General features: G+C 35.1%; 2 protein-coding genes across 5 annotated transcripts in view; both read left to right on the top strand.

The window, feature by feature from the left end:
* LOC129787310 (protein dead ringer-like) overlaps positions 1 to 9,385 on the top strand; it is an 85,989-nt gene extending 76,604 nt beyond the window's left edge. For 2 of the 3 annotated variants that reach the window (XM_055822804.1, XM_055822806.1), the window contains 4 exons: positions 6,037 to 6,187; positions 6,939 to 7,143; positions 7,263 to 7,832; positions 9,021 to 9,385. In XM_055822804.1, coding sequence (XP_055678779.1) covers positions 6,037 to 6,187; positions 6,939 to 7,143; positions 7,263 to 7,832; positions 9,021 to 9,265 — 1,171 coding nt within the window. In that variant the 3' untranslated portion in view covers positions 9,266 to 9,385. The remainder of the gene's footprint in view (positions 1 to 6,036; positions 6,188 to 6,938; positions 7,144 to 7,262; positions 7,833 to 9,020) is intronic. The other variant, XM_055822805.1, reaches the window with a different exon arrangement.
* Positions 1 to 26,568, top strand: part of LOC129787307 (DNA-binding protein RFX2) — an 865,065-nt gene that overhangs the window by 592,955 nt on the left and 245,542 nt on the right. The window lies entirely within an intron of this gene.

The following is a 26,568-nucleotide window of genomic DNA, read 5'->3' as shown; positions in this document are numbered from 1 at the left end:
AAATTAATTTGAAAACGAACGTGACATTTTCTTTATGCGCAAAACGACAATATCGAGAAGAAATTAAGGGGTATACGATAATTATAATTATTGACGAGAAATAAACCAATGCGAGTGTGCTATTAAAATGTTGCTCTGTGTATGTTTAATATTATTTTGAAGAATGTCGCATGGAGTTGCATTCATGGGAGCACTATTAATGTGAATGCAAAAATGGATTTTTCACATTTTGAAGGGTGAGAAAACATGTGTGTCGTCTTTTGTGGTGTGAGACTACATAGTACATATTAGAATAGCTTATTTGAAAGAGAAGTTATATAGCAAAAATATGTATTTATTATTGGAAAAGAGAAGAAAGAAGAAGTAGAAAAAAAAAACAGTATTGAAAATGAATATGGTTTCACAGTGCAACATGACTCGTGTGTGCTCTTGGAGATTATATGAATTTTTGCAGTCATTTTGAGGTAAATATTGCGTTGGGTGCTGTCGTTTTCAGTGGTGGCACTCAAATGCGAAATAAAACACCAATAATTTATAAGGCAGTAAACTATTGAATAAATTATATTGAAAAATTAAAGCTATATAGCGCGCGGTCAGTATTGTGCTGAAATGTACATATGTATGCTATATATATGCTAGGGAGTGATATGTGGGAAGAGGGGGGTAAGTGCGGACCAAGGGGAGGTGGTTGAGAAGTGCATTTGCCGCACGTTTTGTCTTTAATATGCAAATATAAAATGGCATAAAAACATGTAATAAGAGAAACAACATTAACTCACCATATAACCATATTGAATCGTTTATTCTCTTTCACTTTGATGGACTTCTCCTTTGTTGTCCCTGTCTCACACGTTTATTCTCTTTCTTCACTTTTTTTTTCCTCATCTTTTGAGAGAAAAAAGCTTCTTTTTTTTATTCTTCCACAATTATTGTATTTTGTCTGCATTTAGTTTGGTATTTCTGATGGTCATACCCATTGCTTGTGCGGAAATATATGTATCGTTTCACTAGCAAAAAAAGATGCGGGGTGATCAAGAAGTTTTATGCCACACTGAGGTACTCTTTGATCGGAAAATTGATTCGTTTTGCCAAATATTAATTTTTAATATTCATTTTTGGTAATTTATTGCTGGACTTACGTCTTTTGAGAACCTTATCCATGAATTGAAATAATTTTCACATTCTATCCCTTTCTTAAAATTCAGCTTTCAAGCCTTATTTCAAGGCTGAAAACTTTTAAACCACCAAAAATGCTTAAGAAAAATTTGCATTTCTTCTTGACTACAATGGCGGTGAATTTTTTTGAATGTGATTTTTTTTGGTGCAGAATTCTCTTGCCAATCACATTCCATTAATTTGTCCCTCAATTTATTAGTTTGCAATTCTTTACGAGTTAAAGAGGAGCATAATTGAGACTCGAGAAGGGCCCTTTGGTCTCACTTCTTACCCGCACAAAGCGGGCAAAAGTCCAAATTGTTTGGTGAACGCCCCGAAGAATTTTTACCATTTAATTTTTATGTTGGGCTCTCTGTCTCTCCTGCCTGTGTGCACTCGATGATTAAACCTTATGATCATGAATTAGCTACTTGTGTGCATGTGAGGCATCTCCCCCCTTTCGGACATTTTGCATCTCCCATTGACATATGTGGTGAGTTTTTATGAGATCTCATTCGATTTTGCGGGTTATATGGTATGGCCATTGGCCATAATCTTGGAGCAATTCATCCTGCGCACCCATGTCGGCAACCGGTGGGCATCACAGTGGTGCTTTTACGAGATGGCCGTGCCACTGTGGATGGAATTTCGATTTCCATAAATTTGAATTGAATTTGAATCAGAAGCTGTGAAACATAAGATGAAGAATTTGAAATTCCCTTGTCAGACACTTTTATTTCCCATTTTATTCCTCTTCCACTCATTTAAGTGAAATTGATTGGCTAGTTTGAGGTATTTGATGCTCAACCACATACAGCAATTTCCACTATCATGGGCACTAAAATACCATATAATACATACCATGTGTAACCATTTATATACAAACCAATATGGCCATTTCTAGCGAAGGTAGTTGACGGTTAGAAGAAGCGAAAAGGCAGCAACAACAACAACGAAAGAAAAATAAAACTGGAGCTTACAAATGAAATTCCATTATGATTTTTGCAGGCATGAGCAATTATTGCGATTATTTTGTAATATAAAAAAAATTTCCCCCTCTCGATCGTGTGCAATTGAAATGGCCGAATGTAGCGCTATGCTTATTGGGTTGCATTATTATATAGTTAGAGTAATTAAACAAATAATCACTCAACACGCAATCTCCATACACTTTACAGTTGCAACCTTTATACATTTCTTACTTCTCTCTTTTTTTATTATTTTTATTATATATACATATGTACATTTGCAACTAATATCGCGAGACCACCATAATTCTTTTTTTCCGCACACAGCAAAATTATTAGTCATGGGAGGAGTGAAAAGTTCCCACCAGAAAGAGTGCATTCGACACTTATGCCAATTGACTTGTTTCGCACAGGTGCGCCTCTCACTAACTTCTCTTTTTTTATATTATATATATATTTGTACATATATATTTGTACTACACGCGTACAGGAGGATATTACCTACAAAATAGTAAAATATGTATTGAAAATTATATACATACCAAGTGAAAAGGGAATCAAGTTAAACGGGATAATCAGTCAAATGCGATTCATAGTTAAGATAATTTTATTACAATACGTGAGTGAAATCTTTACTCTTTTTTTTTCACCTTAAACGATGGAGAAGGTTTCGTCCGTACTTGTTCCTTCATTTTCTTTTTTTTACTGTAGAATAAAAACGTCTAAACTGTAATTAAGACATTAAATAGATCCTGGAAGTTCCTTATTTTTGATTTTTCTCTGAATGTGTGAAAATAACTTAAAGATTAAAAAAAAGTCTTTTATTTAATGACTAGAAAACTTAGGCAATTATAGAACAGATTTCTTTTAAAATATCTTAAATCAATCTAGAAATGTTTGTTCTGAAAAACATTAGTTTTTAATTGATAAAAAATTGTGCCATAAAAAGTAATAGAAAGCCAAGAATTTATTAATTTATTAAGATTTTTAGGATTTTTTCTACTCTAAAAAAAAATGAAAGACATACTGCTGGTGATCCCGAAACTTTAGCTTCTTATATAAAACTTGAAGAAGACCTTTTTTTTTATTTTATTCAGGAGCTTGGACATCAACATTAAAAACAATAAAAGAACTCAAATTAATTAGGCCTTAATTTTTTAGATAAAGAAAAAGAAAAATAATAAATTTTGAATTCTCTTTGCAAGCTCAATGTATAAAGATTCTCTGAATAACCCTGCTTTCACAAAGAACCGAAACATTATCAGGAAATAAGCATAGTAATACAAAATCCGTATTTCAAATGCGTGAAAATCACAATAAGAATATCTTATGGGGTACTCCATTGTAACGAAATTCTTTTGGTTTGAACAAAAAATGAGAGAGAGAAGAATTTAAATTTAGACGCTTCAAAGAGATTAGTGACGACGATCAATTAAAATTGCAAAAATATACACATAAAGCTTTTTGTACACCAAAACGTTTTTTTTTTGCGCCCAAACTCATGATCGCGTTTTTCGTCAATATTTAACTTCCTTCTCCCTCTTTACTCTCTCCCATATATCATGTTCTCTTCACCAATCACCCAAAATGATGGAAAGTGTGATTGAACTTTGCTTGCCGCATGAAGAATAAACTCTTTTTGGTTTAAAGAATAATCAAGAAGGTTCTGTAATTGGAGATGATGGGTAAATAGGTTTTGTTGGTGCTGAGATGTGAGAAAAAAATATTCCAAAATTAATTTTTTAAATGAGATGAGGGGGAAGGATTTTTAATGTTGTTTTCTTCGAGAGATGCTTTTGCATATGAGATGTTATATGTATATGAAATAATCGTGATTATGATGGTGCAACTGTGCGATCAATCGTGGCATGGTGACATGAAATTGAGGGGAAAAAATTCAGTAAAAGAACCACAGTGCTATTTACAGAAACGTCTATGTTTGTTCATTTAATTATTAGATGAATATGCTGCATCAGAAGATCAAGCAGTTAGCAAACATTTTGTTCAAATAAAGCAAAGGAGAATAAAAGAATAAAAAAAGACTCAAAGAAACGTTGTGGTTGTGAAATCTTCATCAGGGCGTATTTCATTGAGAGTTTTTTCATTGCTCCTTTTATAAAATTGCTCAGGTTTTTGATTAAATTTCTTCTTTAATTAGAAAACAAAAAGCTGAATGGCAATCAATTGGAATGCTTTGTGCATGAGAGTTTGTGTTTTGGGTACTAAACGAATGCAAAAAGAGATATAATCCTCCACAACATTCATACCATGCCTGTATGTATATATGTATGTATGTATATCGAAGGGCGGATATCGAATTATAAATCACTGTTGAATCCTGGGCGCAGAAATTGCGAATAAACGATATTTCCAGACGATGTTTGACTGACGTGCACAAGTCATAAAAATCCCTCACCTCGCACCTCTCCATCATCGTCCAACATTCACCGCCAAGCAGATTTCAATCAGTGGAATTTATTCGATTTCACAGACAAGGGCGGAGGATCACAATCGTATTCCTCGTACATATGCATATAAAGGGGCCTTTTTCTGTAAACTCTCTATAAAAAGTAAAAATCCCCTATACCACGCAAAAGATCAAGGAGAACTTTTACAAATTCATTCACCAAAAATTCCCTTCAAATTGGTAATAATTTTTCGGAAGTCAATATACACGAAAAAAAATCTCCATCGTTCTTGATGAATTTCCGAAAGAAATTAAATTTGCCACATTAAATTTTTATTTCATTCTCTGCACACGATCTTTCGGCAAATTAAATGCAATATTTTTGCTTCACTAAAAAATCAATTTTAGAACTAATTTTATTTGTATTGATTTTTTAAAAGGTTTGCCTTTTTGTTTTGAAGAATATTCTTGGATTTGCATTCCCTGCATGAGATTTGTTTGATCTATTGGGAGAATTTAGCATTTAGATTCTTTGAGATTTAATTCTTTAGTTTCAGATTTCTTTACAAAATTCAATTTATTTATTGAATGAGACAGAAAAGGAGTTTATTCATTTTAAGCCGGAAAACCTTTTATTCGGGTAAAACAATCGAGATCAATGTAATTTTCTAGAGAATAAGAAATGATTCCGAGATCGTCAAAGCGACCCCCATTTTACACTGGGATCAGTCCTGTGTCAAATAAGTGAGAAAAAATTCAAGCAATGACGTCACATTTTTGTTTTTCTTTCCTTCAATGCATTCCTGAAATGAAATTTGAAGTTCGGCCTGCATTTTTGGCGAACAACCCTGTTAACGTATCTTTTTAACATAAGATGCAATGTGTTTTGCGCTATAAAAATTTGCAAAAATTACAATAATTTTATGTAATTTGAATATTGCAGTTGACTCGTTTGTCGGCATTTTACCTTATAAATTTTATTCCTTTTTGCATTTTTTCATTCATTTGTTTGTGTGTGTGTTTATCTTCAAAAGCTGCGCGCGTTTCAATAGAAAAATTAATTTTAATGTAATTGGTTTGCAAAGGAAAGTCATCATTGTTGAAGGTAATTCATCTTTTTTTTTTCAACTTATGACGATGAGTTCATATGTACAAACATAATTTGCAATTGATGCGCAAAAGAAAGATGCAAATGCGCGCGAGAGCTTTTTTTTGTGAAAGCAGAGATACATTATTTGGAATAATTGGCGAAAATTTTGCATATTTTTGAATTTATTTCATTTATAAAATTGTTTTCCAGCACCTGTCGATATGTTTTTTTTCCTTCAACATTATGTATCTTCAATCTGCCCTAATTATGGGTTTATATCCTGATGTTTGTGTGTACTTTTGGGAAAGGGGGAGAGATTAAAACAAGGAAAGAGAACCTTTTTTTCGCTTCCTTCTTCAAATAATATAAGAAAAGAAGCAGCAGTACAAGCAATTTCTTACCTTTTTTTCTTGCAGATACATGAAGTATTTGTATCCGTATGAGTGCGATAAGAAGAATCTGAGCACACCGGCTGAACTTCAGGCTGCAATTGATGGCAATCGACGGGAGGGACGTCGTTCCAGCTATGGACAATTTGATCCACAAATGCAGGGTCAATTGCAAATGGTGAGTCGAATCGAAATTTCCCCACACCGGAAAATTAATTTACTGCCACTTTTTAACGTGTTTTCTCTGAATTTTCTTTAATTGTTTCTCTGAAATTTCGCTTGAGATCATTTCCTTTGATCATTTGCTTTTCTTACACACATAGTTATTGTTTTGGGCGAGGGGGTCGGGGGTAAAAGAATTTATTTGGTGTATAAATATTATTTGTTGATTGAACAGATTATTTAGCATAGAAATTTCCAATTAACACACAGATGTAGAAATTATAATGCCAAAATTAGAGATGGATATTTTTATAACGATTCGCTCATTCGTTCAAGAAAGAATTTGCGGTGATGCTGTGAAATCTATTCAAAAAGGAGGAGGTTTCAGTTTTTGTATATCTTTAGGCGCGTTTTGGTAGTATTTTTTTTATTTTAATATATTTTTTTTATTAATTTTGAACGCAATTTTTTCTTAAAACATTCATTATTAAAATATTCTATATAAAAAATAAAGGAAATTATTGATTTTCTATTTTGTATTTAATCTATCACTAAAATTATAATAATTATCGTGGTATTAAATAGACAAGGAAATAAAGCAATGAGATTTAGTTCATGATATAAGCTCTAAAATTGATTTCTAACACAAATTGCCCGTGGCCACACACGGTGCGCGCCCATTTGAATGTACTTTGTGCAATACCTCGTGAACTAAACGATATATTCAAGTTCTTTTTTTTTAAATTTAATTTTATTTTATTTCACAGCCCCCCGTTCAACGTTCGCCGGTTACTTCCAACATTCAGCAAATGTCCCCGCTCTCCCTTGTAACACACGGTAATGCACCATCCGCCCACCATAGGTTGATGGGGGCCCCCACGGTGGGGCAGATGCCGAATATTGTGCCGCATGAGTTGGAGCAGCGTATGATGGAGTACATCAAGTTGTTTCAATCTGCAAAGGAACCCCGCCGTGAGTTTCACACTTCTCTTCCATTTTCTCTTTAACATTTTCGCTTTATGCGCCTTATGTGTACCCCGTTTTTTGAGCATATTTTCTAATAAGTCATGATATACTTTCCGGGTGTGTAGGATCACAGAGTCCTGAACTGTCGCGGGAGGCCCTCAATGCACTTGAGATGTCACGTGTAGCCATGTGGTCGATATACAACAATAATGCCAGCCCACCGACCCCCCTGAATACAGCTAGTCCGCCGGGGACTGAACCACCCCAACGGTACAGTGAATTGCTATCACTGATGAAAAATCACCTCCCATCCTTATCACCGTGTCTGGCGCTTTCTTCCAGGGAGGCACTCAATCTCTCTGAATCACCACCCCATGTGGCGGTTAAGCGTGAGCGGGATCACTTGCTTGGCACCTCGGACTACACCCATGATGGTGGCCGTGACCGTGAGTATGGGCAGCCTCCCATCAAGCGGGGATTCCATCCCTTTGCCACCCCGAGTGCAACCCATGAAGCCGAACCACCGCATCCTGCCGAACGGACACCTGAGTCACCGGTCCTGCATACAAGCCAGCGCAATGGCAATGCCCTGGATAGCAATCATGTTGACAAGAACAATCGCCATCAAATGAACCAAAGCAGCGGCTCAGACGCATCTGTGCCCGTCATTGCGGGAATGCAATTTAAACTAACACGTGAGTTTTTTTTTATATCATTTATTAGTAATTGATTAATTTGTTATTGATTCTGCTCTTCAGTTAGTTGTTTTTTGTGATAAAAAATTCTCGTCTAATTTACTTACCTGATGAAGAGGAAAGAAAGCCTACGAAACGTCATAAATGTTAAATTATTTTGTCTAAATCTTCTTTAAATTTCAAAAAAATCATTTCTTAAATAATTTTTATTATAAAAGCTCTAGGCATAGATACATAGTTTTAATTTATCTTTCATTTTTAATAAGGCAAGATTTAGAGCCATATTCAACGTAAAATATCTTTTACTTTTTTATGAATTTTTATCGTAAAAGTCGTTAAAAGAATTTTTAATCATATAAAAAGTATTTTACGCAGAAAAACGATTTTTTAAATAACTTTTTATGGTCTTTACAAATTATTTCACAAAATTGTAAAGAATTTATCGAATACATAATGGGCAGATTTTTTTTTTGAATTATTGGGCCTAATTCAGCGACCAAGAAACCCTTGAAATTTTTGAATTTTGTACTGAAATTTCAAGATTTCTAGCGAATTTCAAGGGTTTCTTGGTCGCTGACTAAGGGCTATTCTTTATGTTTAATAAATAAATTATTTAGTTAATAATCAGCAAAAAACTAAAGAAAAACATGATTTTGCCATTATAATCTTTTAGTTTGAGATCAATTTCTGTCAGAATGATAATTTTGCACATCACCAAACGGCATAAAATAGCTTAAAACGCTCATAGAAGGATCTCCAAAACACACTTTTATCATAAAAAAAATCGATTAAAACTTTTACCCTGAATACCAATTCTATTTTATTCTTTATTTTTGGAGACTTATAAAAGTTTGGAGACTAGTTTTTTATGGTGAATACCAAAATTCTTTTATCTTTTACGCTGAATACCAAAACGACCTATTATCATAAAAACATAAGAATTTTTTTACGCTGAATATTGCCCTTAATTCTCGATTGATTTCCTCTAAATAATTCAATACTATTCTTGACTTAAACCGTCTGTCTATCAAGGATATTATTCACAAAAAAAGTTTAGTAAAATTCGATAGATTTTAAGCAGAAAAAGTTCTTTTTTATTTTTTTTTGTAGCATTATCCTTAATGTTTATTCTTTCCAAAAAAGAATCTTAATTTCAAAACTTTTTTTTTTTTTAAATTTATTTCACAGAAAATAATGGTGAGCAGCAAGTCGTAGTGACGATGGAGGTAAATGGAATGCTTTATGAAGGGATTCTTTTCGCCCACTCTCCTGCCTCCGCATCGTCTGCTAATGCAAATTCAGCCGATACGTCGTCAGGAGCAGTGGGGAAGACCCGCGATGATGGCAGTTCGCCTGCTCCGGACTCCCAAACCACGAACAATTCCATGGATGAACGATCCAGTCGTGCGCCACGCCCGCTTGTATCTTCATAAATGCTCTTCTGCTGTATTTCCGGAACTAAACTCCGACTTCAAAAAAAAAAATGAAAGTTTATCATGATTTTATAGCATAAAAATATGCCACAATACACTACTTCAGATCTTAATAAAATATATAGTTTTTTTTTTTTAATAAAAACACTCATATTTCGTTTTATTAACTCTCAGTTTATTATAAACTTGGTGTTAATAAAACGTGGTATGATTTAGATACAAATTAATTAAATAAAAAAAAATGGAATTTCTCTCTGAGTCCATGACAAAATTTTGAGTATTAGGTGCGGAGAGAGAATATTTTTCATTTTGCAGGAAACAAAGAGGAAGAGAATTTTTTCTTATTGGAATGGCATAGAAATAGATGTTGAGCAAAATATATAAAGTAAATCACAGAGAATTTTAGCTGTTAAAATTCACACAGTTCCATACATGTATGTAAATTCATTTTATATGTTAGTTCTTCTCGCCCCTCCAACATCTCAGTTCATAAACAAATTTTTATTTTATTGACATTTTTAGATTAATATATTTTTTACAAATTAACAAAATAAATCCATCACAATTCACCTAAAAAATAACACCCCCATAAATGTAGCGTTTCTTGTGTAAGTTATATATTTTTTTTCTCAGTGTGTAAATGTAAACGAGCAATTAGACAAAAATTTGCCAAAAAGACTGTTTTGTTTTTAAGGATTTTCCTATAAAGAAAAAAAAAGAAAAGGAAGAAAGATGATGAAATTAATTTGTAATTTAGTGAGTGTGTGTGATGATGATTTCATGTGAAAAATGCGGAAAATTGGGAGAAATTTTAGTTCCTCTAAATTCTTTCACATCCACTTTTTTCGAATAATTTTCACAAAGAAGAGAAAAAAAAGGAAATATTTCTCCAAGACAAAAGTTGCAATGCTTTTTACTTTTAGTAGAATATTATATGTATAATGTAGGTTTTAATAGGAAGAAAAGTGAAGAAAAAACAACGATTTAATTATCAAATTTTATCTTATAAGACAAAAATGAAATATAATCGAATATTAGATGATTATGTGAAGTAGTTGAGAAGATGGTTTTGAAGTAATAAACAAGAAAAAAGGGACTATCATGGTGATCTGCCCCTGTCGATGTATATTTTTTCTCTGTAATCCCTTTTGAAGAAAAAAAAATCCCCCTAGAAAGCCATCTCTGTCCAATTAAATACTGTATGTAATTTCTTAAATTGAGAGTTGAATGAAGAAAAGGGAGGACATTTAAGGAAAATACTTTTATTCATAGATATTATTGTCGTGAGTAGCAATAAATGTAACTTATTGAAAAAAAATGAACATTAAGAGAATGCTATTTAAAATATGCAAGCAACATTATTATTATATTTGAGAATTTATGAAGAAAATAGAAATTGTAGCAAAGTGAATTTGAAAGAAATAATTTTTTGATGAATATTATAAATTTTAGAATTTGTGATGAAAAATCTCATTTGATTGTCCATAAATTCGTTTTTAAAAATATCTTTTAGTTCAATAGTTTTGAAGAGAACAATGAAAAAATTCCATCTTAAATCTGGTTTTTGAAAATTACATCATAAATGCAAAATTGTTCAAAGCAGATCACAAATAAATGTTTTTTGTAGATAAATTTTGGGTTTTTTTTTTCTTTAGTTGGTTCGATCGTGATGAAAATTGGTACAGAGACTACTGGCACCAGGCGATTGACACCAACGATATTCATTTTCCCCCCAGAGCCCCCCTTTATATAGCCCCCATATAAAATTCATGCTTTTTTGACTTCCTTTTGAAATTGTCGCCCTTTTTGGTACATTTTCTTGAAGAGAAAATGAGACGGATGCATTTCACCGCTATCCGTCTCCCTCACACTTTCAGTTTTTCGCAATTTTCTCGCTTTTTCCGCCGAATTTTCCGGGGAAATTGTGTTTTTTGTGACCAGGGCATGAATTTTCTAAGAGTGAAAAACTCCCATGATAAACTCCCTAAACTCCTAAAGACTTTAACGCTGTAAAAGAAATATGAAAACTGGGAAAATCTTACGGGAGTTTATCACGGATGAATTATTTTTCTTAGATGATCACGCTTACGTGAAGTTTTCCTCACTTTTTCCCCGCAAAAAGCCTTCGGGAGTTTATCACGAGAGTTTTTCACTCTTAAAGAATACAGCCCCAGGAAAACACTTTTGAATTTTTGGCATCAAAAATTCCAAAAGTCACGAAAATCCATTTTCGGGAAAAAAAGTGCGTGTAAATACCCCAACCGTCAAAATTTTCAAATTTGTAACCCAACCGTCAAAATTTTCGCGGACCCCAAATCCCGTACGGAGGAGTTCCCTCGAGGGTCTCGGAGCACCTGTAAGTGCCCCAGGAGCTTCAAACATGTGTTTTGTGGCCAAAAATTTGGCGAAAAAAAAGGAAAAATCGCATTTTTGGAAAAATAAAAGAAAAGTTCGTTAAGGTTCAAATTTTATTATTTGGGCCAGACGTTATATGGCGCTGTTAGGTGATTGAGGACAAAATAAGGAAATTTTGCTCAATGCTCAGCTTGTTCTTCCACCATCAGACAATAGCGCCACATATTGGCATTCTGCACTAATTCCATTTCCCGCCATTTCAATATTGAATGAGATTTCCTTTTAAATTGAAAAAAATTAAATCTCTTCAAGGAAATCCTCTGAAGGAATACCCCGTTGATAGAAAGGAAATATGTTTCCAAGAAGTGAGCTTTAGGAAATGTGGAAAAAGCTCTAATTGCATTCTTGCATCCCCACAACACATTCATTCTTATGGGGGGCGTCAAAGAGGCGGAAAATCCCTTTCCCAACTCCTTCCTCTACATTTTGCATTTCGTCCAAAAGTTGTGAATGGCAGTGTCCGGAAATTCTTTGTCCACCTCCCCCACCACCCTCTACTCACTCGCTCGCCAGCATTGGGGAGTGAAGTCACCACGAGAGAAGCCTCCGTGGCATAAGTAAACTCTTCCTTCGCTTCGTTTGCTCTATGCTGCGGGGGAGTTTTTTTTTGTGAGCTGTGTGTGTGCTCCATCCCTAAGGAGAGGATGTTCCGGTTGGTGTGGGATGCGCAAAATTTTCCACACCATAAATCATTCATAGGGACGCGGAGGGCACTTTTGATATTTGCACGCCATGCCCGACGTCTCGTGGGGTCGTCGAGGCGGACAAATAAGCAACGGCAGAGTCACTGCGAAAATCAACAGAGGAAACCTCCTCGGGCATTCGAGTGAAAGGAAGGGACGCGACCCGGCAAATTGTTTCCCTGTCGATTGTCTCTCATTTCTCATCTTCGCGGTTGATTTCACCTTCTTCTCTTTTTTTTCCTACCACCATCCCGGCACAGCTCTTCGCCGTGTCAGTGATGCCAGGAGAAAGGAAAAGTTCACTGGGTGGTGTAAGTGAAAGTCGCGCAGACAAAAGAAAGAAAAACAAGAATCAACGCTGAAAATTGATATTCCTACTCACAATGGATTTTCCAACTGTTTTGGGATTTTTTTCGTCATGCTCTTTCTTTTTGTCAGCGGTGCTTCAAAAGAAAGAGAAATGTACACGTACATTATTAATTTGAAGAGAATTGAAATTTGAAGTGAGTTTATGGAGGAAGTATTTGCACTTTACTTCGGATTCATAGAAATTTGTGCTTTTTGTGTTGAACAAAGAAATGGCAAAAAAGCATAAAAATAGCGCAAATACCACCACTCTGTTAAATATTTCTTGTAATTCTCTTCATTTTTTTCTTGGAAAGAATTAATTATTATAATTCTTGTTTTTCTCAGGTTTTTCAATTACTTTCCCTTCTCTATTTTGATAGATTTGAATTATTTTTATTTAAATTCTTTTAGAAGTTTTAGAAAATAATTGATGATTATTTTCATGTCTTTAGATTTAGAGATTTATTTGTCAAATAAAATAACTATCTTAAATTTAAATAAAGGACGTAGTTAATTGCGATGTTTTAAACGGTTAACAACAATTTTTGATTTAAAAAGAGATCTAAACCATATTAACATCGTTTGCATACAAATTCATTTAAATGCCCATTTTTAAAATTTTCTTTATGTTTTTTTTTGTCCTGGGAATTTTTTTTTTGATCTTTAAAATAAACTTAAATTTATCTTAAATTTCAGAGTATTTAGGCACATAACTCTCACCATTTCTCATCGCTGTATTTTTAAGCCATTTTTGGAATTGAAAATTCAATTTAGCTTTCCGCTATTTGTTTAAAATTATACCTTTAATAAGTTTAGAAAAGTTCAGGTTTATTTTTAGAGATCAAAAGAAATTATTCCCCTGCTAACAAAAGGAAAAACTTCTAATGCGACTGTGTACACAAATTCACTTTAAAAAGCTTCTAACTTTAATTTAAATAGGGGTTGAAGCTTAACTTTAAATTTAGTTTCTTAGCTTTCCCCATAGCTTTTACCATAATTCACAAAGAACAACAAACAACTGTTGCAAACTTTATTAAACGATTTCTTCAAAATTTGTGGTATTTGTTTAATCCAAATTAGAATTAAAAAATTTTGAAAAAAAAATAAAAATTGGAAGTTTTTAAACTATTGTTAAAAAAAACTTTCTTAAACGAGCACAAGTTAATAATATAAGGTCTCTCACTTGAGAATCATTCTTTGCTCTTTCTACTCAATAACTCACCCCGTAGGGTTTTATCTTCGATCCTTTCGCTTCATATATGTATGGCATCTCGATATGTTATTGACAATAACTTCAAGCGTTTCTATTCAAATAAAATACGAATCGTACATATAGAACTCTTTTCTGCATTTTGTGATATATCTCGTGTCTGTCTATATGGGGATGTGAAGACAAACATGGTACAAAAGTGCAGGAATGAGCACCGGAAGGGAGGCTGCGGTATGGGGGGTTACCATTGTTGAGGTGACAGTGGATTTCACGAGAGGGGCGGGAGAGTAGCGCGCGGGGCTTGTTTGTTCAGTCGCGGAATTTGTTGAGCGGAAACGCAAAAATGTGGGTAAAAGGCACGGGGGTGTGAGGGTGGTTTCCGGCGTGCGGAAATACACTTCGAACCATTCTTTCTCACCGGAATATCCTCCGCCTGGCACCATGGATACGATAAGGCGACACCGGTGCCAGGGAAGGAGTAACACGGGCTGGGGGCAGGAGGGGGGGGCGCGAGGGATGACAAACGGGCGCGGAAATCTCATAAATCCACCTGAACGCGTGACAAGTTATACATGGGTGGGGATTCTGCCGCAATATAGGTATGTACAACACCTGCTCGTGGCAAAAAGAAGTGACATGTGTACCAGATATCCCGGATTACTGACCAGATTTTTCGCTATTTTCCACACCTGACACTGTGGACGATGTTTAATTCTTACGAGGCTACCTTCTGACATTTTTTTATAGAGTTACCTATCCTTCAATTTTAATTAATTCTTTAATAAGAAGGAATTAAAATGAAAAGGACGAGATATTGAATGTCCTTTTGAATTGATTTTAATTTTGAAGATTTTTTGCTTAAAATTTTCGGCATGAAGAAGGTCCTTATTATTATTATATTTATTTTATTTAGGTATATGTTTTATACAATATCGCACCGTATAATTTCAGAAGGTCCTTAAAGCTCTGAAAAATGAATTAAAAGTATCTTAATTATTTGTTAGAATCTTTCCAATTTTAATCGTTAAGTTTAGACTTGAGATTTGAAAGATTTTTTTAAAGTTTTTACTTTTATTTTCTATGAAATATCGTACTTTCATAATTTCTAGATTTCCTGAAAAACTGTAACTATTTTAATTCTTCTCCGACTCAAAAAACATGAGAATTAGATTTCTTTGCACACTTTAATTGTTCTTTATAATTTGCACATTTTCTTCTCCACTTTTCTTTTCCATTCACATTTATAATTTATAAAATTTGACGATATTCGGCCGCGTGGGACAATAATAATTCCTGTATCTGGCTCTTTTTGGCCACTCTGTTGCTGCCACTGCTGCTGTTGCTGGTGTTGATGTTGTTGCGGCTGGGCACATACTAGATTTTTCTCTGTAAAGAAAGAAGCAGCACCCGCGGGGCAATTAATATATTTTCATGTATCGCCGACCGCGCTGCATTTATGCAAATGGGTGTTTAAAAATTTCCTGCGCTTTTTCAAACGTAACAAAACTTTGTAAACGCACAACTTTTATCTTTTATCTGATACATCCACTCTGTTTTGTGGTGGATGAATCGAGTGCGAAGGTTGGTTTTTCATGAGGACACAATTAATTCGGGACACAACAGGAATTCTTCTGGGCACGCATTAGAGACATAAATTCCTGTCACCTGCCCCATACCGCCCGTCCACCCACAACTGTCTCCGATTTTGACCATTGTCGAGGATTTAGCAAGGGGTGCCTTTGCGCCAACCATCCTCCTACACCCGGAAACGTCCGGTGTGTGCCGTCCCGAAATGTGTGCCGATGTTCTTGGGCGATTTAGTCATTTGGGGGCTGCAAACGAGAAAATCCCAGCATGGTGTATCCAAAACGACACTATCCCTTGTTATCACCACAGATAGATGGACATGAGGAACAACACAACGGAAATTGTCTCAAAATGCCAGAGGGAAAGCTTTTGGGGCACATCACGAGGGGATTACACAGTTCAACTTATACCGTCTCTCCGCCAGCTTCCTGTTCCCTTGACGACATTTCAGCATGTCCTATCGGAGTTTGTTTCACTCTCCTTCCCCCCCTCTATAAACTCTCACAGATCTACCGCTTAGAGTTTATATAATTCATTTTGATGAACAAGTAGCGCAGATATAAATCTCTAAGCAATTTAAATTATTAACTTTAAAATTCTGGGAAAAGTTAAGAAATTATATACCCTTAATTTCGTTGGGATAAAAGATGTTCTCTAAAATATTTTCTCAAGTACCCATTCCTTGATGTATCATGGTTACAAAAGAAGTTATGTCGAGCATAAAATAGGTACCTACTTGTTGAGTTATATAAATTTTAAGATAACCTGCCCGTAATACGAAGAAAAGTGTCTCAAGAATTTACTATGAAAAATTCCAAGGATGGCAGTGATTCCTGTGATACCCCTACTAAAGGGAGGACAGAGGAGACACTTTCAGGTATTTTGAGCTTTGCTACCTTTGTTAATTCAATTGTGAAGATAATAAAATGAACTCCCGCTCAGTATTATCCCTTTTTCCACGAATTTTTCTGCGAAAAAAAATCACAAAGAATTTCTATGGGAATTTTTTGACGTCGCTTTGGTCAGAGAAAAATTTGAAAATTAACTTATTAAAACTTAATTATCTCAATCGAATGGAGCTTAGGGATAAATCAATTAAAAGTTCCCTAATTTGGCTATAGAAATTCCCCGCATTTCTCTCCACAATTCCATTGAAACGATTGAGAGAACATTTTAGATTTCTTTCTCATGTCTCACCATCACTTATCCTTTTGATCAAAACTCACAACGCGACGTCCCCCTGCCCTAAATGGGATCAATCAATTTAGAGGGAAATTCTTTTTTTCTCAACGCACAAACTTCTTACCCACAATTACATTAGAATCATTTTGAATTTTCCAATGGGGTGAATTAAATGGGAAATCGTGCTATCAATTAATTTCCGCGCAGAAGGACAGTGAATGGGATAATGAACTAATTGTGCTTCAAATGTGACAGAATTTATTGGTTTTTGGGTCTGTGCGACGTGAGTTCTTTGGGGTGCGACAAATCTCTTCCAGGAAGTACACAATTGACTTGCCTTTTGTTCCCGAAGATTTACGCTGACGGACTTGTGATTTAAATTTATCAGGAAAAGGATAAAATTGCGAGGACAAAAAGGGGAAAGCATTCCAATGCCATTTTTTCCGGGTCATCCAATCCAAGGGGTGATTTTCTGGGGATTATTTGGTAATTTTTACAGCAAATAAGTATACCTTTTTAAATTTAAGTTTTACGCTAAGAATTTTCCTGAAGATTACCTGAAGAAGTTGACAACAATCTACGAAAAGGATTAATTGAATTTAGAAAAAAAAAAAGATAATAGTCGAATTTCCAAGATTTATTCAAAAAATTTTAATTGTAAAGGAAAAGAAGGAAAAATGAATAATTTATAAATAAAGGAATATTTTAAAAGAAAATAACCAGTACTGATTTAAATATCCTTTTTATTCTCCTTCCTTTTAATGTTTGGTTGCTTTACCATTATACAATCAGATAAAATCCCACAGATATCACCCCCAATTCACCGGATCAACGCCCCCTTAAAGCAGTTTTGAACTTTACAACATATTCCAAAGTATTGTGATCACCCCAGCCGCTTCGGTTGACTTGGCATGGAGAGGGTCCTCCCATGAGATGAGTCGATTTTCAGTGGAGACCCCCATTGTGTGTTTGTGAGGGAGGAGAATTTAATGGAGCGTTTTGTCGCAGAAATCGCTTGTTTTCCGCTATGCAGGGCCGAATATTTTGCCTCAGGATCCCCATGAGGCGCCTTTGCAGTCGCCATTTCCATCCCAAGGACGCACAATTGTCCTGGCAAGCCGTCCGCCTCCCGCAACGATTAATCGCTTTGTGAAATTGCAATTCTTGCTGCTTCAACTCAATTTTCTGCCACTCATGCAGGAAGTTACGGCTACAAATCGGTCTGTTCTCAATTCCCTCAACGATGTGCTTTGCAGTTTTTTTTTCAAGGATACTTTGAATCAAGCTTTGTATCCTTTAAATGTACATTTTTTGTCTGCAAACTGTCGGTTATAGCACAAAGGTATAGTTAGTTGAGAGCAATAAATCGAATAAATTGAATTGAAAAGAACTCTATATTACCAACTTAAATGGTCTGCCCAATGGTGGAATTAAAAACTTCCGTAGCACGTAAAACAATTCCACTCAAATGGATTGACTTTTTATTCGCGAGATTATATTATGTATATGTATGTACAACGAGAATCCAATAGACATGGTAAATTAAACAGGAAAGGATTGTGAAAGAGTGTAGCTTTTGCTCTTCGTTTGATTGCTCATGCTGTGTGGTGTGGATGCATCCCAAAATGCACCAAGAACGCCAAGGGTTTTGTGTGAAAGCGGGGTTAAAAGAGATGCCACCTTCCCCCCAATGACTTTGTGCAGTGAAAACCCATTAATTTTGTCGCCGTGACACTTTAATCGCGTCCACAATTCCAAACTAATTGTCCCAAGTCACTTTTTACCAGCACTACCATTTGGTCATTCTGATTGGTTTTGTTTGCACCCAAAAAGCTTCGTATGCGGTACCACGTAGCCAGAGCTTGCCATGTGCTGGGGGAGATTTCAACTTGGGAACTGTGTGTGGTGCATGCCCCCAAAGGAACGCGCCAGATGGACAGGATGCGGCGGGAGGATACGAAGGGAAAGCCACACCAACAGAGCAGCTCAGACAGAGAAGTGGTTTTCCAACTTAAATACAACACTCCCTCTCTTGAGTCTCAATAACTTTTCCCCGTCGCAAATCAATGATTTATTGGTTTATTCTTGCCACTATACTCATTTATACGCTCCCACACCTACCTTCCTTTTGGTGATGCCCGTAGGATAGTAAAAAATGTTATGCACGATAAAATATCGTAACAGTAAAGGAAACCCCAATTTACCTTTCTTATTTTCACATAAAGAAAAGAGGGAATACCGTACAAGTGGAAGGGGGATGCGGGGGGTGAAAATGAGTTGGTGGAACAGTTTGGAATGATAAACTTCCGGAAGGTGAATTCCACCCCATTTTCCTGCATATTTGAACAACTGTCTACAGTTTGTATGTGAAATTAGGGAAAATTCACACACCCTTTTGCCTCGACTAAATTGATGACTGACTTTTATTGCGTTATAGTACCAGTTTTCTTGCATTTTCTGTAATAATTACTCATGCTTGGGGCTTGAAGATTAATTCTCACAATTCAACTATATACAGATTACAATGAACAAGTTGTAAATTATGTATACTGCGTCCAACTGCGTCAGTTTTATACATTTTGAATGCTTTAAATTAATATTTATGTTGTTTGCTAGGTACATACAAATTAAAAGTTCTCGTGAATGGCTCAAGTTTACATGTCATTAAAGCAAAAAATTATTATCGTTCGAAGACCTTTAAAAAAATTCCACATAATAGTTATGAGCTTTTCATTAATCATAATATTTTCCCAATATCTTGTACAAATATTAATTCTCACACCTAAATACCACATAAAGCTATTCATTCACGTTAGGATATAGAGAGAGTGCATCGAAATTCATTAAATTATATACCAAGTCAGAATTTCCCAAGAGAATTTACTTCGACCTTCAATTGCTGGGTGGAAATTGAAATGCTTGAAGCACGTGATTGCCTCGGAGCTTTGCTCAAGGGTGAAAATGATGATTCAGTGAATAACAATTTCTCTGGCCCAGAGGTTTTGGTGATTCAGATGATACCGGATATTTGTGTGTGTGTTTTGCTTCAACTCCTGTGAGCTCATTTGGATGCTTCGTCAGGGTGCTTCTGGCGATGTCAGGTGAAAGTGCCGTGACGAAGGTGAGATCCTTTATTTGCCCTGTGTTCGCATCGCACACGCTATCCTCACTGTATATAATGTAGAAAAAGTCCCAGAAAGTCGAAAAACTTTTCAGCCAAATCGGCAAATATTAAAATCCCATTTAGCGCCACGTGGGCCAACTGTCGTACAAACACGACTTTTCCCTTCCAATATACGAACTATTTTTAGTATTGAGATTCACCCCAAACCCCAATCGACCCATCCCCAAAATTCTTGATTTCATCTCAATCTCCGACTCTGATACAACCAACGCTTCTTTGCCAGATTGAACGTCATCTTGGCGGGATGTTTTTGTGCCTTTTCGACCAAGAAAAAAAAAGAGAGAAAAAGGAATATCCGAAAGCTCGTAGGGGATGAAAAGTAAATAACGATGGTGGATTTTTGTGGGAGATTGTTTGGGCAAGCTGCTGGTGCGGGTGGTGGCTTGGACTCATTGAAAAATCGGCAAAAGAATCCCAAACTTTTCACTTCTCTCCGGGGATGGAGCTTGATGAGCTTTCACAGTTGCGTCACGTCCACTCACCAATAAAGGAGCCACAAGTGTGAGATGCTGTATCTGGCGTGGAATTTGAATTCTACCCAAATATATACACACACACACCACAAAATGTACTCCCGTCACGCACAGCAAAAAAGAAGGGTAAGAGTTCATTGCAACTTTCCTATCAAAAGCATAACCTTTTTTACCGAACCCCTAATTAACTTTATTCGACATGAATCATGCGAAAATGTACAAAGAAAAAAAACTGAATTGCTGTGGGATTTAGGGGTTAATCTTTTTATTTAAATTTATTTAAAAAAAATTATGTAGGATGCTATGTGGGAGTAGAGTGTTTGAAAAAAAAAAGTTTAAAGGACGTTATGAAATATATGAAAAACATACAAGCCATAAGTTATTCTGTCCTCACAAGGCAATTTCATATTGTTGTTTATTCTTTGCATTTGATGTTATTTCTTTGGCAAAATAAGTAGAGATCGTGGAGATAAAAATATTCCATAAATTTTCTTGATCTCAAAATAAATTGCATTCCATTTTTGTTTTATTTGTAAAGGGATGTGGCTTTATTGAGAATTCCTCAATTAAATTGCATAAATCACATTGTATGTATTATGCTTTGTATATCTGTGGTTGTATGTAATACTATTTCGATGGTGGTACGATTAATCCTCTCTCTAAAACCCTTAGAGGTGCCCAACTACGAACACCATTGAGATTTTGCATAGAGTAGTGCGGGACAATCAAAAAGCCGCATCGCAAATTAGAAAGCTCCACCAAAAGTTCCATTTGAATTTCGATTTGCATTGTGCAACTCGCTTTAGTGACAGCTCTGTTGGAATGGCTCTTAACCTTAATTAACATCGGTCATTTGGCACCATATACTTCTGCAATTGACGCCCCCATATGGCCGCCCTCTTTCTGCTGTAGGCTGCTACACTGTATGATGTTAGTGTGGATTATATTGAATAGCCTTATCGTGAATTTTGTCGGCTGCCACTTGTAACTAACTGACGAATAGGTGAATTATAAATTCACAATCACTTTGATCCGAACGAAGCGTAAATTTTCAATTAAATCCCTCTTTTTGTAGCACATATTTTACATATACGCTTCATACCTACATAGCCCATTTTCTCCATTCTCATGGGAATCTGAATTAGTGAGCCACATCATCCTTGCACAAATGAATTCCTTTCATACAGAGAGATATTCGGCAAATAATGCTGATGGCAATTATCAGCTCTGTCTCCGTGCAAGAAGTTGGATTTTGTAACAAAGACAATCCACATTCGGGTTGAAACTTAAACACACCCTCAGTGGAACATCCTTTAATTCTGGGGTTTATGCTACAAGGAAAACCATCCTGAATGTTGAGCAGTGTATCTAATTGTCAAAATCAACAATCACCCCCATCCCGCCTTACCCAATCTCTCGGTGAAATCTTAAACAATAGCCCGACGATCAATATAAATTCAGTTTTCACCCTTGGATGGGAGAGGAGATGAGCCTGAACTTTAGGGCTATTAAAACCATTTTTTCCATCTGCTTAATTTCATGCCAAAAGCTCCTTTATATACAACGAAAGTGTATTATACTAAACTTTATATATAGCACAGTTTTTCACAACGCCCTCCAAGCGAATGGTGAAAAAGTTTTCTGGGAAAGTTTCCAAAATCAACACAAGACTTAAGGAAGACACATTAAACCCAATAGCACACTTAATCATCCAAAATGCAGACGCATTGAGTGAAACTTTGGAACTGATTAAATATTTGCCAAACTTTAAATGATCCCGTAAAATAAATTATTGTACGAAGGAGGTTTATAATCCATTTAATGAAATCCTGGATGCAACGCCACGGTGAAAAAAAAATGAAAGCTCTGTGATAAAATCGGGAACAAAAATATGAAAATAATTCAATTTGATTTATAACAATTTACTTGGGAAAATGGAAGAAAAACAATTATTATTAGATTAAATTTAATTTATTGAAAGTAAGCAAAATCGTACGAATGAAAAGTAAATGTAATTAATGTTCCAATTTTTTCACGTGGGATACATAAGATGGAATTACGTGAAACTGCAGGATTTATTTACAGAACAAAATTGAAAATTCTGTGGAAAATATTACCACCTTTGATACCAATATTTTCCATAAAATGTACAAACATAAAAGCTTTGACAGACAAAAATTCATCTTGCATATTTCTATCACCTCTTTCAACACACGATTTGTATTTATTGATGCATCGATGATTTAAGTACGGGTACCCTAAGGGGTGATAATAACTCTTTCATGGTTGAGGTGAAGTTATTTGGGGTTTACCTGGAATACACACTGAAAGAAGGAAGGAAGAGATCAAAACTTCAACGTGCAGGAGCATCCTGTCTTGCCTTGCAGGGATTGACCTAAAAATGCTTGAATGTGAATGGGGTGTATGACCAATATTCGTGGAACTTACATACATAAGTCTACGGTATGTGCACACATGACGGGGATAACTTGAGCTAGAAAGGCAGCCTTGGCTCGGGTCTTGTTGGTTTTGTGGTGGTGACTTAGTAGCGTCAAAGATGGTCATAAATTCAAATAAGGGAGAATAAAATTGAGATCAGCATCTACCACAATATTTGAGCATTGTCACGGAGCACTTGGAATTCAGGGCACGTTGTCCTCGTGTGCCTCTCACACAGCAGTGTGTTGGGTGGGGTAGGGGTATGTGTACTTGGGGCATATTGTAAATTTGTATTATCCAACACAAACTACATTACATAGAGAGCCGAGTCCACCAGGCGTTCTTCACCGCAATCTTCATCATCCATCCACTTGAGCCATGATTGCCGAACGATTTACTCACTCAAACGAAGCACAAACATGGGTCTGTGCTTTTCGGGCGAAGCTCCTTTCTAGAGCTTTCCCAATACTCAACATCCAATTGATATCATCCACGCTTACTTCCCACTCCCACACAAAGCTCTTCTAACTTTTATATACAATTCTCCTGCGGACTTTGCTGTTTTGATCATTGTGGGGCAGGGAGAAGCGCATCGGAATTATTTGCAGAGAGAAGCATAAAAATCAATTTGAAATTTGCCTTTTTTATGTGACACGCACCGGCATAAAATCAAATACACTACCCCAAGTGTGCGATTGTGCGGAATTTGGGAGCATGATTTGAATAACCAAATCCTCTACATATATGTCAATTCACCCAGACAACTCACTATTTCTCCACCTCCATCCCTTTCCTGTTCCGGTCGTCCTTTTGTCTCACTTCCTCCTTGAAAATTTTTCCAGCCCTTTTGCCGCCCAGAATTTTCAAGAGATTTTCCGTATCTACAAAAAGGGTGGAAACTTTCCCTTATTCGGAGGAATATTTAGAATGTTAGGGGAAATTCCTGGAAGCTTCCAGTTCACCACGAGGGGGTGACTGTAGGGGAAAATTGGGGTAGTCATGCGTGTCTGGTATTGGCATTACTGACCTATTGGTGATTGATGCTGTTTTTTTTTTCTTTCTCAGATGGCTCCCGACGAGTAAGAGTGACCCCGGACAAGTGGGGTGAAGTTAGAGGGTTGTATGAATCCCTATATAGTAACAGCACAACTTTTTCCTTGCTTTCCTCTAATTATTTCACTTACTTGTAGCTTGTAATAGTTTTAAGTTACACTTTGTAATTCGCAGCAACCTCATCAAAGAAATAGTAGTTATTTGTACCTCGCCTCATTAATTGCTCTCTTTGATTAAGAAAATGCCAAGAACGGTGGTAAAAGGTGCAAATATCTATTAAATTTCATTTTGTGTACTTTTCATGACCTATTAATAAATTTAATCAGGATAATGTCGATTTAAATCAGTCTCAATTAATTTAAAATAGTTTAGAATCACAAATCAACTTTATTGAAGTTTTTTCTCAAACGATAGGTAAAGCACAAAATATAATTAATTCTGTGCTTTCCATGTTTTAATTAAATTCTCTAATTTTTTTTATATAATAAGGGCGCCAGATAGTGTAGGTTGACCGAAATTCTTTCAAATGTATTTTTTGAAATTGAATAAATTGAATTGAATATTTTCTAGCTTGATTTAAGTTTTTATTTTAAAGATTTGTTTTAAATCTCTGTGAGATTTAATGCATCGTTTTCCTAATAAAATTAATTTAAGAAAATTCAAAGAAAAGGCAAAAATGGTCGAGCTTTTTCTGTGAATTTTTTCTTCTGAGAAATCATACATTTTGAAAAAAATACCTGGAATATTTTTTTCTACACAGCAATTTTCCTCAATTTCCCACCTAAAGAAACTTTTTCATACTTGCACCCTTTTTTTCAAAGGTAAAATTGAGATCTGGTCGAGCATAAAAGGTTTTTTTATATATTTTTTTAAATGATTTTTTACTCTTAGCTATGATAAGAAAAAAATCATTTACACGGAAATGCAAAAGAAAAACTTTTTTTAAAACACAAAAGAGAGTGAAAATTATTCGGAATTTCATAATTCTGGGATTCGTTTTGGTCAATTTCGTCAGCAGAAAGCTCTCCCACGATATTTGTTGCTTATCGTGTCTCTTTTATGTATTATTCATTAAATTTATTCATATTTTGTTTTATGATATATACTGTTGGTAGCCATACGTAGTAGGTGGCTTTTTTCACATTTATATTGATTTTATCCAAAATTTCATTTTGCCCATAATTTAACTAAAGGAACAGAGAATAAACAAATGAGCTCCCCAAACTCCCCAGAGTGTGCGAATGATGTCTTGTGGGTTGACTTTTTGCCTAAGGGTTGCCCACATTTTCCCGGACCTTTTACCAAAATTAACTCACTCTCATCTATATACATACATAGTGTGTGTGGGTCTCTTCTTCCTGAGTAAATTGTGGCTTAATTTAGTGTAATCCAATCCACTCCACTTTAGCATCATTATTCTCTTTGATAGAAATTGGCTCATTTTCTGCACAATGTTCACCAATATTTTATCCACGGCACATTGTACGCTGTCCTCCAGTGTAAAAGCACCACCCAGTTGTGATTCACAAAAAGCGTTGTGTTCAGCCAAAAAAAAAAAGCAAATTCCGGAAGAGTTTCGCGTGTGGAAAATATTTTGCACGGTGTTGCAGTATGGAAATTAATCTCTAATCCGCAAAAATGGTGCTTCGTATTTCAATAAAGCGATATGAATTGAAAATTTTAGAAAATCTCCTATAATGCATTTTAAAATTCCATGAATATAGATGAGTTCGCTATGTGGCTGAATCACCAAAAACTACCTATTTCAATTAAGGAAAACATCTCTACTGAAATATGCTAATTTTTACAAAAATGCTATATTGCCAGCCAGGAGGATAGCTGCAGTTGCATCCCGAAAAAAGTGCTGTGCTTTCACATTAGTTCAAATTCAGAGTTTCATTGATGTATTAAATAAATCTTTCAGCATTAAGGTGATTAATGGTGATGGAAAGTTATTGTAAATAAATTTTGAATATGAAAATTATTGGAAGAATTTGGAAAGTTCAAAATAAAATGACTTTTATATTTTTTAATTACAAAATTAATTATATTCACAAAGGGTTTTATTACATTTCATTAAACATTCTCTTTTACATCATGGAACCCTTCAACATAATTTTTACATACAAGTTTATTATGCCCGGTATGCCACTTTCATCAAAGTGAATTTATTTAATACATGGTACAATTTTTTTGTTTACTTTAATTAAATTTGAATGTCATCATTAAATGACAGTAAAATTTTTACACATAAAATTTCACAAAGTAAATAAATTTTAACATAAAAATAAAGGGACTGACAGACTGAAACCATAGATTTTTTTAAAAATAATTTTAATTTTACATAAAACAAAAATACTTCAAAATATTTCGGTGTAACTGACATGCTTTTTTTTCAAAGTGAAAATTCATGTTGTTAGTCCTTTAAAATGTCACTGTTAATTTAATGAATAGTTAGTCATAGTCGGAGCATTTCAAAATTAACTTGTGGTATGTTGTGCTTGAAAGTTCTTTTGACAATAAACTCTTCATTGACATTGAGTGCCCTGAGGTGTACAGAAGTGGTCAAGGAAGTTTCTCAAACAATGTCACAAGAGAATTGCCCAAAATTTAAAGAGATGATTTCAGAATCAATAGCCTAGCATTTGGTGGAAAATCTTCTTTAATCGTTTTGAGTATTAAATCACAATTTGAAATTTCCAAAATAGACAATAAAAGCTGTTGAAACA

Source organism: Lutzomyia longipalpis, chromosome 1 (assembly GCF_024334085.1).
Source record: "Lutzomyia longipalpis isolate SR_M1_2022 chromosome 1, ASM2433408v1".
Classification (NCBI taxonomy): Eukaryota; Metazoa; Arthropoda; class Insecta; order Diptera; family Psychodidae; genus Lutzomyia; species Lutzomyia longipalpis.
The sequence above is the reverse complement of the archived record's forward strand: the minus strand, read 5'-3'. Positions and strand labels throughout refer to the sequence as shown.